Raw genomic sequence first — 13,810 nt, 5'->3', positions numbered from 1 at the left:
TCTGTCACCCCAGATCAACTTAATTAAACAGGAGGCAGTCAGACCTCAAACCAGTCAACAAGCTAAATAATTCTACAGGTTTTAAACATCAGTTAAAAGTCTGGTTTTTGGCAAGTCCATTAAGTGAGTACACTGAGTGTACTTTTTCTGTTGGCTTGGTAACCAACAGAAATACATAAATATATTCCAATAGCGAACATAATGTTCACTACACAGCACTTCCCACGTTGCCTTTCAGGCTTCCTGCAACTGTTTGCCTGGCTTAATTACATGGGGACTTAAAGAACCTTGACCCACTTCTGAAGTGCTCCCAAACTGCCCTGTTTCACAAGCTGCTGTTCCAGCAAGGCTCCTTTCATCACCAAGCTCATCTTTATGAACGTCCTCTCCAAGACGTGCAAAAGCCATATTCCTTCTGGGTGAAGGTGACTGCAACTCCACAGTTCCAATGTGGTCACTCAAGTGCTCGAATACAGTGTGCCAGCGGAGGCAAGAACAGGTAGTTAGGTGATTTTCTGTGAATGATTGCTGCGTGGTTAGACAGGATTGTTTAGTAATAAACAGACAAATCACCAAGGCTTAACTATCCAACCAAAAATTTCTATGGCATATTTTATCCACAGAAGTAGGCATTTCTTCCTCTTACAACAATACCTAATTATTAAACAGCTTTAGGTTTTAAAATGTCTTGCAGTATCTGAAATTTCTATTCCTATTACAGAAGATGGAAGCACAGAAGCAGTATAGCAATCACCCAGTGACCCACAGTGAGTCAGCAGATGAATTAGGAACATGACATCTCATGTTTTAGCCACTTATGTATTAATTTTGTGGGCACAACTTAAGACCTAAAATCTGAACAGCTATGCTTGAGATCCAGAGGTCCTCATCAGCAACACACATGCCCAACTGCCTGGTCACAGGCAGGGAAAGAGACAATTACCAGCAGAAAATGGTCAGAATGGAGTAAGTGCTGGTGTGAAACCTGTTTGTCTTGCAGTGTGTATATGTAAAAACGGCTGGTATATATGTTGGATGTTCTGAAAGTGCTAACATGGCATAACATCATATATCGATCAATTTAAATCACAACATACATAAGTATCTTAAAATCAGAATATTTTCCTTATTTTTTCCTCCTTCTCTACAAAAATACTTACGGGTTACACTTTTTCTTCTTCTCGTCTCCATAAGCCAGGTTCTTGCATCCCTTGACGCAAATTTCTAAGATGCAAGCTTTGAAGATGTATCTTATGGCAAACTCTATTTCTCCCGTGACACTAGCCTTGCCAAAATTGCCAGACTCGGTGCAAGTGCTGTTAAGACTATACAGACTCCCCTAAGAAAAGACAAATATTTGGGAAACGTAGCTTCAGATCAAACAGGACAAAACATTGATTTCCCTTCAAAGGTAGGTGTCTTTACAGGCATGACTGTAGAGCTACTGCAAATCACAAAGATTTAAGGCAACCAGTATAAAACATTCTGTTGCTTCTAACAGCCCTGAAAATTATGGCTGTAATTGCAATTCTACTGCTTTGCCTTTTTGTCTTCAGTAAGCTCTCTAGGCTAAGAAAATGCTTTCTTAGGTAACTTCTAGATCTAGAAATTGTCTCCGAATAAAACTGCTATGTGGCTTCCCATGAAAAAATGGGATAAGTGTCTGAAAGAAAGAGAGTGAAAAAACATCTGAAATCTAAGAACACACAAAACATTGAACTAGACTGCTTTTAATGTATAGCTCATAGTAGAGTACACTGCTGAGACATTAGGGTCTATCAGGTATTGAAGGAAACAAAAGAGGCCTTGCACATCCAGTAAATATTCAGGAAAGATTAAAATATGAAGACATCCAGTTGTTGTATGTTGGTGCATAAAGAAGGTGTTGCCTAGCTCACCTCAGCCACCTTCTTCTCCTTTCATCTACTTTCGCCTATGGGGCAAAGGTTTGGATGCTCTCCATCCACATACATAAACAACATTTGTGTCTAGCATTTACAGAGGCCATGAAACTGCAATGAAGGAAGAGACTATAATCCTTTCTGTGGCCCAGCACTGACATGTAACTTTGTGTACAGCCTTCACTGTAACAAATTATCAACTCAATCAAAATAGTTTGGTCTCCATTCATTTAGAATGATATTCTTTAAGGTGAGCCCTAGAAACTTTTTACATAGCATATGTCACGGAGACACAATTGTTGTTGTGATTAATCTCAGAGCAACATTACCCTAGATTGCTAAGGTATCTGTGTTAGATCACTCCTCCCTCTGAAAATAAACACCAACCCACACGGGACTGGTTAACCAAGGAGTTCTGCATTGCACAACCCGGCAGCTAAGAGTGCAGCATAGCATTTATAAGATCATATCTCTCCTCCATGCAGATGCTCTTATTCATTTGTGCAGCTTGCCAAATAATCATTTAAAAATTCACAACAACAGCTTAATTAGATTAAAGAAACTAATCTACTCTATAAGCTCTAAATAACATAAAAACTTGACAAAAGAAGGGTCAGGTGCTTATTGAGGAAGTCACAAGGGGTTAGGACTGTTTTGACCTGATGCTTCTTGCACATAATCTTGCTCCCTCCACGAGACGTGTATCAGTGTAATCAGTCTCCCTTGCAACTTTGCTCAGTTCTGCTCTTTCACTCACTGACATATTTTTATCCATCTGACCAGAAAATGCTTATTTTCCACCAAATTCCTTCATAAGAAAGGAATGCAAATAGATTTTTGTCTTAGCTCATATGTCCTAAAAAAAGTTCTGCAAAAGTCCCTAATATTTATTCCACAGAACCATTTATTTATTTAAAGAGGCTGGATAGGTGTTCTGACTAATGACATTTGAACTGACTATCACTACATATGTCTCCCATCTGATGAGGAGTCACATACATACATTCAATGTAGAAACCACTTATCCTTTTGGTTCAGTGAACAGGGATTTAGCAATGACTTCATGTACTGCACTCCTGCCGGCATGACTGGAAGCAATGCTACCTGATATTTTGCAAGACGCATTTTCATGGAGCAGTAATCAACATCTAACACTTACCCATAAAGGGAAGTTTAATGGAACTTAACCTTCCCCTTTATAAGGCAGTAGAAAATATTTCACTTTTAAGCCTGGGCTGTCTATAGCCCAGTTCAAACGGCTGTCATTAGAATCACAAATGTCATCCAAAATTATTATCCGTTTGTCAGTTTAACACCTCAGAATCCACAGTGCAGTAAACTATGAGAGATCACCAAGGTCCTTGTGTATGTTTTTACTCATCTGCAAAGCGAGTAGGCTGGTTTAATTTTGATTCCCTAAAGGTCATTTTAGTTCCCTTCTTTACAATATCAGTCACGGATTCTTTGGATACTTCACCCTGCTTAACCTCATCACTAATACATAGAAATTAGCTTCCACAGTTAATCATAGAGACTTTAAAGCCTGTGCTGAATTAATTTATAACTGGCTTCCTTCTCTCTCATTTGCAGTCTTCAAAATGCCATCCATCAGAGGATGATTCAATGCCATCTCCTAAACCTATGAACTGCTCCCCTGGCTTCCGTCACTGTCAGCTTCCTCTTCATTCACTAACATTCTGACATTTGAATTTCCACTGACATTTCCATTACCACAGTTCTTGCAGAATAACAAAACCCTTCAGTTCAATGAAGTTTTAAGAGAAAAAGATAGCTACTAGGTTAGAAAGAACCATGTTCACGATACCAACCCTAATATAAAATGGGAAGAACGTTAGTTGCATTTGCAAAATTCAGAGGAAGCTGATCTATCAATTATTCATTATTAATGGGTATATCCATCTATCAGTTATCCATTATTAATTTGATTTGGCTTATGCTGCAAAAAGTTAAGTGTTACTGTGAGGACTGTGCCAAAGGCAGTCAGTCTTTCATCAGATACAAAATCAAGTAAAATTCTTCCTTCATTTTGTAATATAATCTAAAATACACCAAAATTTTCCACAAGATCTTAGCTTTTACATCTATCCCCATTAGGCACCTGTTCTGTTGTGCTTCACCCTTCAACTTACATGTTTTCTGCCATCACAGAAAACTGCATCACTTGTGGGACTAGTTGTTATGTCTTCTTCCTCCTTACAATTCCTTTTGGTCAGAATTTCACTGTCATTTTGGGCACCAGTGATGAGCTGTTGAAGACTGGGTGTACTTTTCATCTGTAAGAAATTCAGCAAGCAATTTTTTTTAATTTAAAAAAACCACCCTGATTCCTTCAGGAATGCTATCAGAAGAAAATTCAGTAAATAGCTACAATTCACTCTGATCAATATCATGCAGGTGGCACACTTTCAAAGACAACGTAGTAACTTAATTTTAATGTTGATTTACAACTCTCTTATCCCAGCTAGTAGTACATTCATTATATTAATAATTTTCTAAAATCAACATACTATCACCTAATATAAGGATTACTACCACAGCAATTACTAATGACAGTGTACTAATAACACACCAAAAGTAGCAATATACTAATAAAAGGCCTTGTTAGCTTTTAACAAAACACTAATTTTGAAAGAAAAAAAAATCTTGCCTCCAGGAAGTTTAAAAAAATTTAAAATAGTATTTTGCAATATGTGTGACACATGCCTATGTCTACCTATGCAAGAATGAACATAGGTTGAAAGAGACCTGAAAATAGAAACAGACTTATAAGTTCTTATTTAGCTTTGATTATAGAAAAAGTTTAAATTTCGGAGGTGTTCTTGACTTTGCTTTGACTAAGTCCATTCACCTTTCCAATCTTCCCATGAAAACCCTAATAATTTGTGGAAAATTAAGACATGTAGTAGCAAAACTCCCTGAGATTTACCTTCTGCCACCTCTGTTACCAATAAGAACAGTTAACAGAATGAAGTGCCAAAAGACTAACACATACAGCTAGAAATATGCTGAAAATAGATTTTAGCTCATTCTGGCACATCACTACCCCTGGATAATACAATCTATGAAAAATATGTTCACAGTTCAATGGGTAGGAAAAGAGTGAGGTAAGAAATTTTACAGGGTTAGGATCTAAGAAAATAATTTCTTCAAAAAAATTGTATAACAGGGATTACCTGAAAGACTAGAAAGAACATAGTGTGACCGAATCAACAAAAGGATTGGGAATTATTTGCATAGAAGAAACAGATAATATATATTTAACAGACCTGGGAACCCCTCCTGCACCATCAGCAGAAAGCACTAAAGTATGAGGACAACAGAGGAGATAATACTTTGAGATTACTTCTGAAAAAACAGGATGTGCAAAATCCAAACCAGTATGTTGTTATTATAACACACAGAAATTGTTATGTGTAATAACTGCCCTACCTTAAGAATAAATGTAAGAATTCATTAAGTTCCCTTGTGAGAAGGAAACAGACAGAAAATGTGTTTGGAATATAGTCTCAAAAACCCGCCAAACAAAACCAAAACATCATATTTCTCTGCAGAGAAATTGTCTTCTGCTTTATAAAAACCTGAAGCACCACAAATTTCATTTGCTAACCCAACCAACCTACTACACACTGAATTTTAGCTACTAATTGGATCAGAAAAACTTCTCTATTGTGTTAAACAGAATATAAGTGATTGATAAGGCAACATAACTACCAGTGCTAAACAGCATCTAGCATCAGGTCACATAAGCAAGACTCCCACCTAGCCCAGCTCTAACGTCTGCAGCAGCGTGCATCCGCTGTCACAGGAGGGGTAACCCACAGCTACCGACGCACCACAAACAGCTTCCAAAGCTTGCACGTGTCTGCTTCTCCCCCCAGGGAGGCAGGTGTAACTGCAGTTCCTTTAATGAACTTAGAGATTCTGATGGTGAGAGGCCCTAGAAAACACAATTCAATTAACTTCCTAAATCCAGATTTTACACTGGCTGGTAGTTCTTGCTGTTGGATTGTTTCTTCACTATTACTGAAGTTAAACATAATCTCTTTCAACTTTAATCTGAAAGAATCAAGCTCTGAACATATCACAAATTTGGAAAACTTAAGAAACAGACAGTACTCTTGAGAGCGAAGTGATGCCCCAGTCTTATACCCTGCACATTCAAAATGGCAGAGTTACAGCTATTACTTCCCAGTCATTCCTAGGAGAAAAATGCATACTTTCTAGGGGAAAAAATACTGTTTCTATTCATTCTCCAAAAATGAAAGTTCTTTCTGGGGTGGAAATCACAACAAGTAAGATTCCTACATCATATTTTGTTATAAATTTGAGTAATTAGTTGTTTTTTGCAATTTAAAACAGGTTCTGTCCCTAAACTTAAGTCCTAGCTCTAGTAAGGATGTAAACAGCTACCCTTATTAAAGGAAAACAAAGGTGGAAAAGAAAAAAATAAATGGAAGAATAATGCAATAGTGCCATTGACAGAGATTAAAAATAATTTTAAAAATCACAGTAAAGATACAAAAAGCCATCATATAACCGCAGGGACAGACAAGTAAAATTTCCTTCAATGTTAAAAAACCCTAAATGGCAAAGATGACATTCACAACAAAAAAAGATCAACAGTAATTCTAGCAAAACTAAAATTGTATCTTAAATATAGTCTAACTGGTTTGAATGAAACGGGGAGACCTCATCGCAGTCTACAGCTTCCTCACAAGGGAAGGAGGAGGGGCAGGCGCTGATCTCTTGTCCCTGGCGACCAATGATAGGGCCCGAGGGAACAGCAGGGAGATATGCCAAGGGAGGTTTGGGTTGGACGTTAGGAAAAGGTTCTTCACCCAAAGGGTAGTGGAGCATTGGAACAGGCTCCCCCGGGAGGTAGTCATGGCGCCAAGCCTGACAACATCATTCACGAAGCAGTTGGACAACAGCCGCAGACATATGGTATGATTTTTGGGGTTGTCCTATGCAGGGACAGGAGTTGGACTTGATGATCCTTGTGGGTCCCTTCCAACTCGGGATATTCTATGGTTCTATGAAACAAAAGCTCCCTGACTCAGAGAAACAGAGCTCTGACACACAAAGAACATTGAATTCTGTCTTTCAAAATCTGTAATGCAAAGGATGGACATAAATTAAGTCCTAAAACTTTAAATGGGCAATTAAAAACCCACACAAATAATGTGAAATCTCCTACTAATACATTTCTCAAGCCAAAGAATCCATATCCATCTTTTAAACATGACAGGTTGTGTGTGATCAGCATGCAATGAAGCATAGTTTAAGTTCATGTTCTCTCTAACTCTGATGTTTTTCAACGCATTAAAAGAGCAGTGCTCTGCCAGTGGAGCAAAGTAACACTGAAGTGTGGTTTGCCACAAAGAAAGCAGCGCTCAGGTAGTTAATAATTGTTACCAATTTTGCTTATAATATAATTGCACACAAAAATACAAGAACTAATTTCGCAGAGTTCACAGACCTTGGTGGGACAATTCAAACCACTAGTCCATGCGGTCTGACATCCTGTCTCTTCCATTTATCAACACCTAACACTTCAGAGGAAAGTGAAAAGTGTGCACCAAGGGAGCCGTGAGTAATATTTGCCATGAGGTCTGGCCCAAAGCAAAAGCTTTTCTCAGCATCTAATTCAGGCACTTAGCAGACCACATTTACCTCATTCAGATGAACAAGGCAATTCAGTAAGTACCCACTATGTGGAAAATTGAGCATGGACAGAGTTCAGTCACTTGAGAAGTGAAAGTGTACAAAACAAAATCTTCAGTGTAACTTTAAAGCAGATATGTGACATCATCTTCAGCCCTGCACAATTTGTGGAAAAACAGATGACTGGATTTTTCTCAAACTTCTCAAGAAAACACTGAACGCTAGAGACTGTAACCAAAGCAAAAGGAAAGCTGCCCAACAACTAACAGCAGTCAACGTTTTCTCCTTGCCAAATTAAAAAGTGCCCAAAAAGTGTCAGGATGGGTTTTGGATGGTCATAGCTTGGTCCTGTTCAGCAGCAAGAGGGGCAGGAGGAGGACAAGAGACAGAGCACCTCCCTGCAGCCCAACGATCATACAGAGCAGACATCAGTCAGCCTCAAGAGAGTCTGTGAGCACCCGAGAGCAAATCGACCCATCCTCTCCCTCCCTGTGTGAGGGTCTTTGTAAAATCTCAGTCTAACATTTCAGCTCTGGGCTGAGACCAAGGGTGCAGACTCAGTCAAAAATCTTGTGAAGAATCAGAGTTCTGGCCACTGTCAGTAAACATCAGCTAAGCCCTGCTCATATAATAAAAGTAAAATTCCACTGTGTAAGTCATTATTCTTACAAATATATTCCATTCCTGAAACAGCCATTACAGTTAGAGACTGTGTATAATAATACGGATACCCTGCTTGTAATGTTGATGGCAGTGTCAGACTGGCTCCTTCTTTGCTTCCTTCTTTCCATGTTCTGCCCATAATCTGTGGTTAGGAGACGTCTGTCAGCCATATCATTCTGGGACTTAGAGATTTCTGAAGTGAAAACAAAGAGAGAAGTCACTATAACAAACACTGCAATCAATCCTGTAGATTTCTAGGCTAATTCTGTAGCTTTCAAACTTTCATCCTGCAATTTTAGTATTGATCTTCTAAGAGTAAGAAACAGATGGGAAGGCAAGTGCTTGTCCCATTTTGTATAATTATATTTTGCCTGCCTAAATCTTTCCTGCTGTTTCAACTGGAAACTATACTCCTTGCTTCCTATCATTACAGCTGCTGCAAGGAATTGTTGTATGCTATCAAATACAGTTTCCTTGCAGAAGTACAAGTGGTACATCCTACAGTCCCTATATATAGTTTGATTTGTAAAGCAGTTTGGTTTGGTTCAAGATAAAAGCAAGATCATTATAACAACATAAAGTGACATGACAATGGAAATTAGAAAGCAGAGCACATTGGAAAAATATTTAGAAATTTATCCAAAATATGGATGAAAGGAGAGGCATTACATACTCTGGTCCCAAAGCACATATAATTTTAAGAACATGAGTAGACCTCATTGACTTCAATAACATTACTCATACGGATAAGCTTATGTCCATACTTAAGTACCTTATTGAATTAGCACCTCAGTAACATCTAGTTTATTGTCAAATAAATCTATAGGACAATTGGACATTTAGTGCACCACTTTCTGCTTCTTATTCCTCAGGGTACAGTCAGAACTTCACTTAAAGGGAAGGGCAGCACTCATCCGTGATTTCTCAAGTTGAAAACCAGCAGGCTTAGCAGCAGACACTTTGTTGCAAATCCCAGATAGTCTCTCATGAAGAATTAATAACTTATAAGTGGTACATGAAATAGCTATCATATGTTTAATTCATACAGAAGAAATAAATATTTCTCTTGCAACATGAGCCTCTGTGGAGGAACCTCAGACAGCAGACAATATGTCCTTTATCGTATTCAAAAACAACGGCACTCTTAAGTGTGATTTTTAAAGCCACTTTGGGCTAGTTTTGTTCTTAGCAGCATTCGGTCCTCAGATGTTTACTGTACTCTGTGTACACCATTAAGGCATCACGTGACATATTCATAGGCAGGCTCAATTAAGTCATCTTTGACTGTAAATGAAACCAGGTTTTTAAAATACACAGTGAAATCAAAGATCACAAAAGAGACCGGAGTGAGAGATCTAATGGAGTGGATACAATCTGAGTAGCTTGATCAGCAGTAGAAGCAGAGACACAAGCTTGCCTCACACTCTCTTACAATGAACAGGTTACAGAACAGGTTACTGTGAGAAAAAAAAAATGATTGTTCAGTTTTCCTGTCTATTCCTCCTTTGGCTTCTCTACCCAAACGGTCAGGAAGACGGACACTATCTCTAGTGCCAAGGGTGATATTTCCCTGCAAATAAAACCACAACCAGCAACTCATTTTACATTCACCAGATGGCAACCATTGGATTATAATCTCCTGTTGCTGCCAAACCGCTCTGGAACAGGAGGTAACAGCATAAAGAGCAGACTGTACAACGGCGGCATTTTGCTGCATGCGCTGATCCTTTGTGCCCGCTGCTCTCAGACGCACATACACACTGGCTCCAGTGATAGAATCAGAGGCATAAGGAGGTTCTCCAGGTTTATTTACTGCAATACACAAGAGCTGGGTGTATTAAATACCTCTGCAAACCAGGGCATTTTTATCAAGATAAGATATAGAGTACTAACTTTAGATACTCATGACCGAAAGCATTTATCAGCACAGTACCAGGTTTCATTAAGAGGCCACGTTGTCCGAAAGAGCTGTTTTCTTAAGTCAAGAAGCCCAAGTCTCTCTCTCTGTAAGACTTCCTATACTTTTTAATTATTGACTTCAGTGATTGCAACAGCCTGTTATTTTCTCACAAATTAAAAGGTTCTACCCTAACCAAGGATGATAGCACCCGAGTGGGGTTTCACATACAGCTGAACTGAGCTAACAACTTGCTGCCATGCCCCTCTGCAACCACTGCTCTTCCCTCCTCAATCCCTGGCTCCTGGCCACATGGCCCAGCACCCACCCTCTCTTGTGCAGGCTCCAACACATACACCCTACCTTCAGCCTATTTAACTCACTAAACCAGCAGGAAAGTACCTATGTGTTTCCTCTGGGTTAATGTTCTGCCTTTTAATTAGGTAAATCATTTTCCAGAGGGGTCCAGAAACACTGGTGCTAATTCAAATTAAGCGATGGCAGCACAAGGCCAGAAACAGAGAGAAAAGAAAGACATGGGGGGAGTAGGACCTTCCTTTTGGTAGCAGTGAACTATTAAATTAGCTTGCTGCAGACCTGACAGTCTTTCCTAGTAACTGTAGGATATGACCCGGCTTCAAACTAACAGAAAGTAGAATAAATTACTTTGCATCCAATTCTGTGCTGCCTCAGCTATCTGCTTCCAGTAACAAAGTATCCTATGCCACCCTACACTACACTTTTCAGGAGAGACAGCCATAGTGCCTCTGCATAGTTTTAGTATGTGTTCACACAGACACGACATTAAATTTGTGTAGTTAAAGGAGAACAGGCCTTTAGGATGGGTGGAAGAAGTTACAGGAAACACCAATCAAGAGCTAAGAAAGAATTAGGGGGAAAGGCAGAAAGGCACTAAAGCCAAACTTATTCAGGTCTAACTTTACATTTGGAGTTGTCTAAAATGAAGCTAGTAAGAAAACACCAAGGTTCGTTCAAATACATGCAAATCTGGAAGCCCCTGTAATCTTCATAAGGCTCAGAAGTTGCTTTCCTCTGGTCACTGATGCCTTTAATTTGTTTTTCACAAAGGCTGGCTGTCCTCAGTGTAGTTAGCCTTGGAGGTGCATACACAGCCTGCACCCTAAAGAACAGCAGGCAGCGTAAGTGAATGGAACGAACCAAAAATATCAGAATGAGAGAGTTGTTAGGACCGGCTCGCTCTTAGACATATGCACTGAAAAAACCCACACAACTAGACAGACTGAGAAAGAGGAAGGAAGTGATCTTGAAAACTGCCAGTGAATGAAAACATTAAACTCTACTTCCATTACATGACAGATTCTTTGACAGGGTCAGTTGGGGTTCAGTCAGACAGATAACACGAAGATCGCTACAGTAGAAAGTGGTTATTATGCTGTGCTAACATGAATTAAATATACTGCATCTGAACACCCAGTAAACTTAAAAAATAACATTATACAGTCTTTTCACATCTTTACAAGAAAGGCATTCTGGGTTGGTATCATGAGCTTGTTAAATAACTAGCACAATACTGAAGGAGAATTAGACTTACTGTATTATTTTTTCAGGTTGGCTCAGTCTTGGCTTTAGTCATTTCAGCCATTACTCAATACCCTTTGTTTATAACTATTCTTTGGCCAATACTTTGGCAAAAAAATTGGAACATTTAACTACGTTACTCTAGAATGACAAAGCAGTGAAAGCTACTTACTTTTCATATGTGTTGTGAGAGACAAAAACAAGTTTTCCACAGATTTATTAAAGCTTTTAGATTGACTGAGTTCCTGCAAATGGGAGATGCCAAGAGTAAGAAAACACAAAATATTTGCTGTTTTAAAGTTTCCATGATCGCATATCTACAGACTACATAACAATCAGATGGCAAGGCTGCAGCCCTTTGCTCACTTCTGTAGACAAATACGTCTGAGGACATATTTTGACATGGTTGAGAACTGTCACACTAATGTATGAAGATGGAAAATAATCTTTTCAGTTCCATACTCTTAGATATATAAGTGGAACTCCTTGTGGGAAGATCACATAGCAATTCCATAAATTAAAACAAACCAGTGATGTAATTACTTTTATGTATTTAATACTTCAAGTAGGAAAGTCCTATCTATTACAGACGCTTCTGTGCCTCTGAATCAAAGAGTTTTCATCAAACTCCAGGTAAGCACATATTAGAATGTTCAGAGAATTGCAATAGGCTTCAAAACCAGAGCCTCAGGACACAGTCCAAAATTAACTGAAATAGTAATTTAATGTGATTTTGATGAGTTCTGAACCATGTGCTACTATTCTGTCCACTAGAAACTGTATTGCAAGGGCAACCATCAAATTCACTGTTTTTCACTCAGTAATGAAAGTGACACATGGAATGATCGCTTTATAAATGACTATTGAATATCATAGGATCATGGGATCCTTCAGGCTGGAGGGGAGCTCAGGAGATCTCAGTCCAGCCTTCCCGTAGTGAGGCACCAAAAACCAGGTGCAGTATTCTATTGCCAAGTAGAGACGGTTAATCACTTCCCTCAAAAACTGAAAACTAATTGAAAATATCCCTCATGATAGACTCTGACCTTTCTCTCCTACTATCAATGCAGCATAAAAAAATGACAAAGGAACATAAAGCAGCATATATATTGCAATATGATGCTACAGCACTTGCTATTTACTGCATTTCTGTGGCTGGCCTTTTCATATGAATGACACCCCAAGAGGTGCGTGCATATGTATATTTTGCAGATACGTACATTTACCGTCACATTGCTTCCTGCTGTGGATTCTGTGAAAGGAGGTGGAGTTGGAGGTACGACAGAAATTTTACTAGAAATTTAAAAGACAATAAACAGTGCAACAATTAATATATTATGCTAACAGATGGATAAATAAACCACATTCGTGCACAGTATCTTTATTATCTGTCTTTCCCACAATCTAAAGATCTGAGTTGAGATCCTGTGTCTTTAAGAGTTGCAGCACAGGCTTATTGCCTGTTTGTAAGAGTTAGGACTACCTTTCTATCTTCTCAATCTTGGGCTGCTCTAGGCAGAATTATTAATTTAAAACAATCAGGAAGACCTAATTTAGGACAGGCTTCCTAGACTTCTATGTGGTTGGCAGTATTACAATCTGTGACCCGAATGTTAGAACACAGTTCCTGCGTAATGCACCCCACCTCTGTTTCAGAGATGTTTTCAGAAAACAGCCATCTTTATTTACAATACTAAAAGGATCCTTCCTTGCCTGGGCCCAGAGCTGCTAGAGCCCCTTTACAGCATTCCAGCCATTTCATCTGTTGTAAATAGCCCAGGTCTGTGAAAAAAAACCTATGTTATCTGACTTGAGTCTGTTATCACGGCACAATCATGGACCCTAAAGGCAGCCAGTGAACTTCCTTTTTGATTCTCTCTTATTTTTACCACATCTAGGTAAAAGCAAGTCCTTATGCAGCCCTAGTTAGGATCATATCTAGCTGACTATGTTACTGTCTTATGCAGCTATGCCTCGACAGGTAATTATCATAAAATTGAAGCCTTCTGTTTGTATCTTATTTTACTTTTTAAAAATTTTTTTAAAGGAAGAGGGTTTCTTTTATACAATATAGTTTAAGTAGTCTGTTATTTCATTATATATC

At 38.8% G+C, this 13,810-nt stretch overlaps 1 protein-coding gene across 6 annotated transcripts in view; it reads right to left on the bottom strand.

Moving 5' to 3' along the window:
* The window catches only part of SYTL3 (synaptotagmin like 3), a 38,824-nt gene that overhangs the window by 9,603 nt on the left and 15,411 nt on the right, over window positions 1-13,810 (bottom strand). For all 6 annotated transcript variants that reach the window (XR_015708040.1, XM_087773836.1, XM_087773837.1 and 3 more), the window contains 5 exons: window positions 12,927-12,999; window positions 11,879-11,951; window positions 8,318-8,442; window positions 4,052-4,195; window positions 1,161-1,339 (listed from right to left, as the gene is read on the bottom strand). Coding sequence is in view for 5 of the 6 variants with exons in the window: in XM_087773836.1 (XP_087629962.1) it covers window positions 1,161-1,339; window positions 4,052-4,195; window positions 8,318-8,442; window positions 11,879-11,951; window positions 12,927-12,999 (594 nt within the window). In the remaining variant the exon portion in view is untranslated. The remainder of the gene's footprint in view (window positions 1-1,160; window positions 1,340-4,051; window positions 4,196-8,317; window positions 8,443-11,878; window positions 11,952-12,926; window positions 13,000-13,810) is intronic.

The sequence above is a fragment of the Nipponia nippon genome, unplaced genomic scaffold (genome assembly GCF_047370975.1).
Source record: "Nipponia nippon isolate SJK-2023a ecotype South Korea unplaced genomic scaffold, ASM4737097v1 scaffold_4, whole genome shotgun sequence".
Taxonomy (NCBI): domain Eukaryota; kingdom Metazoa; phylum Chordata; class Aves; order Pelecaniformes; family Threskiornithidae; genus Nipponia; species Nipponia nippon.
The sequence above is the reverse complement of the archived record's forward strand: the minus strand, read 5'-3'. Positions and strand labels throughout refer to the sequence as shown.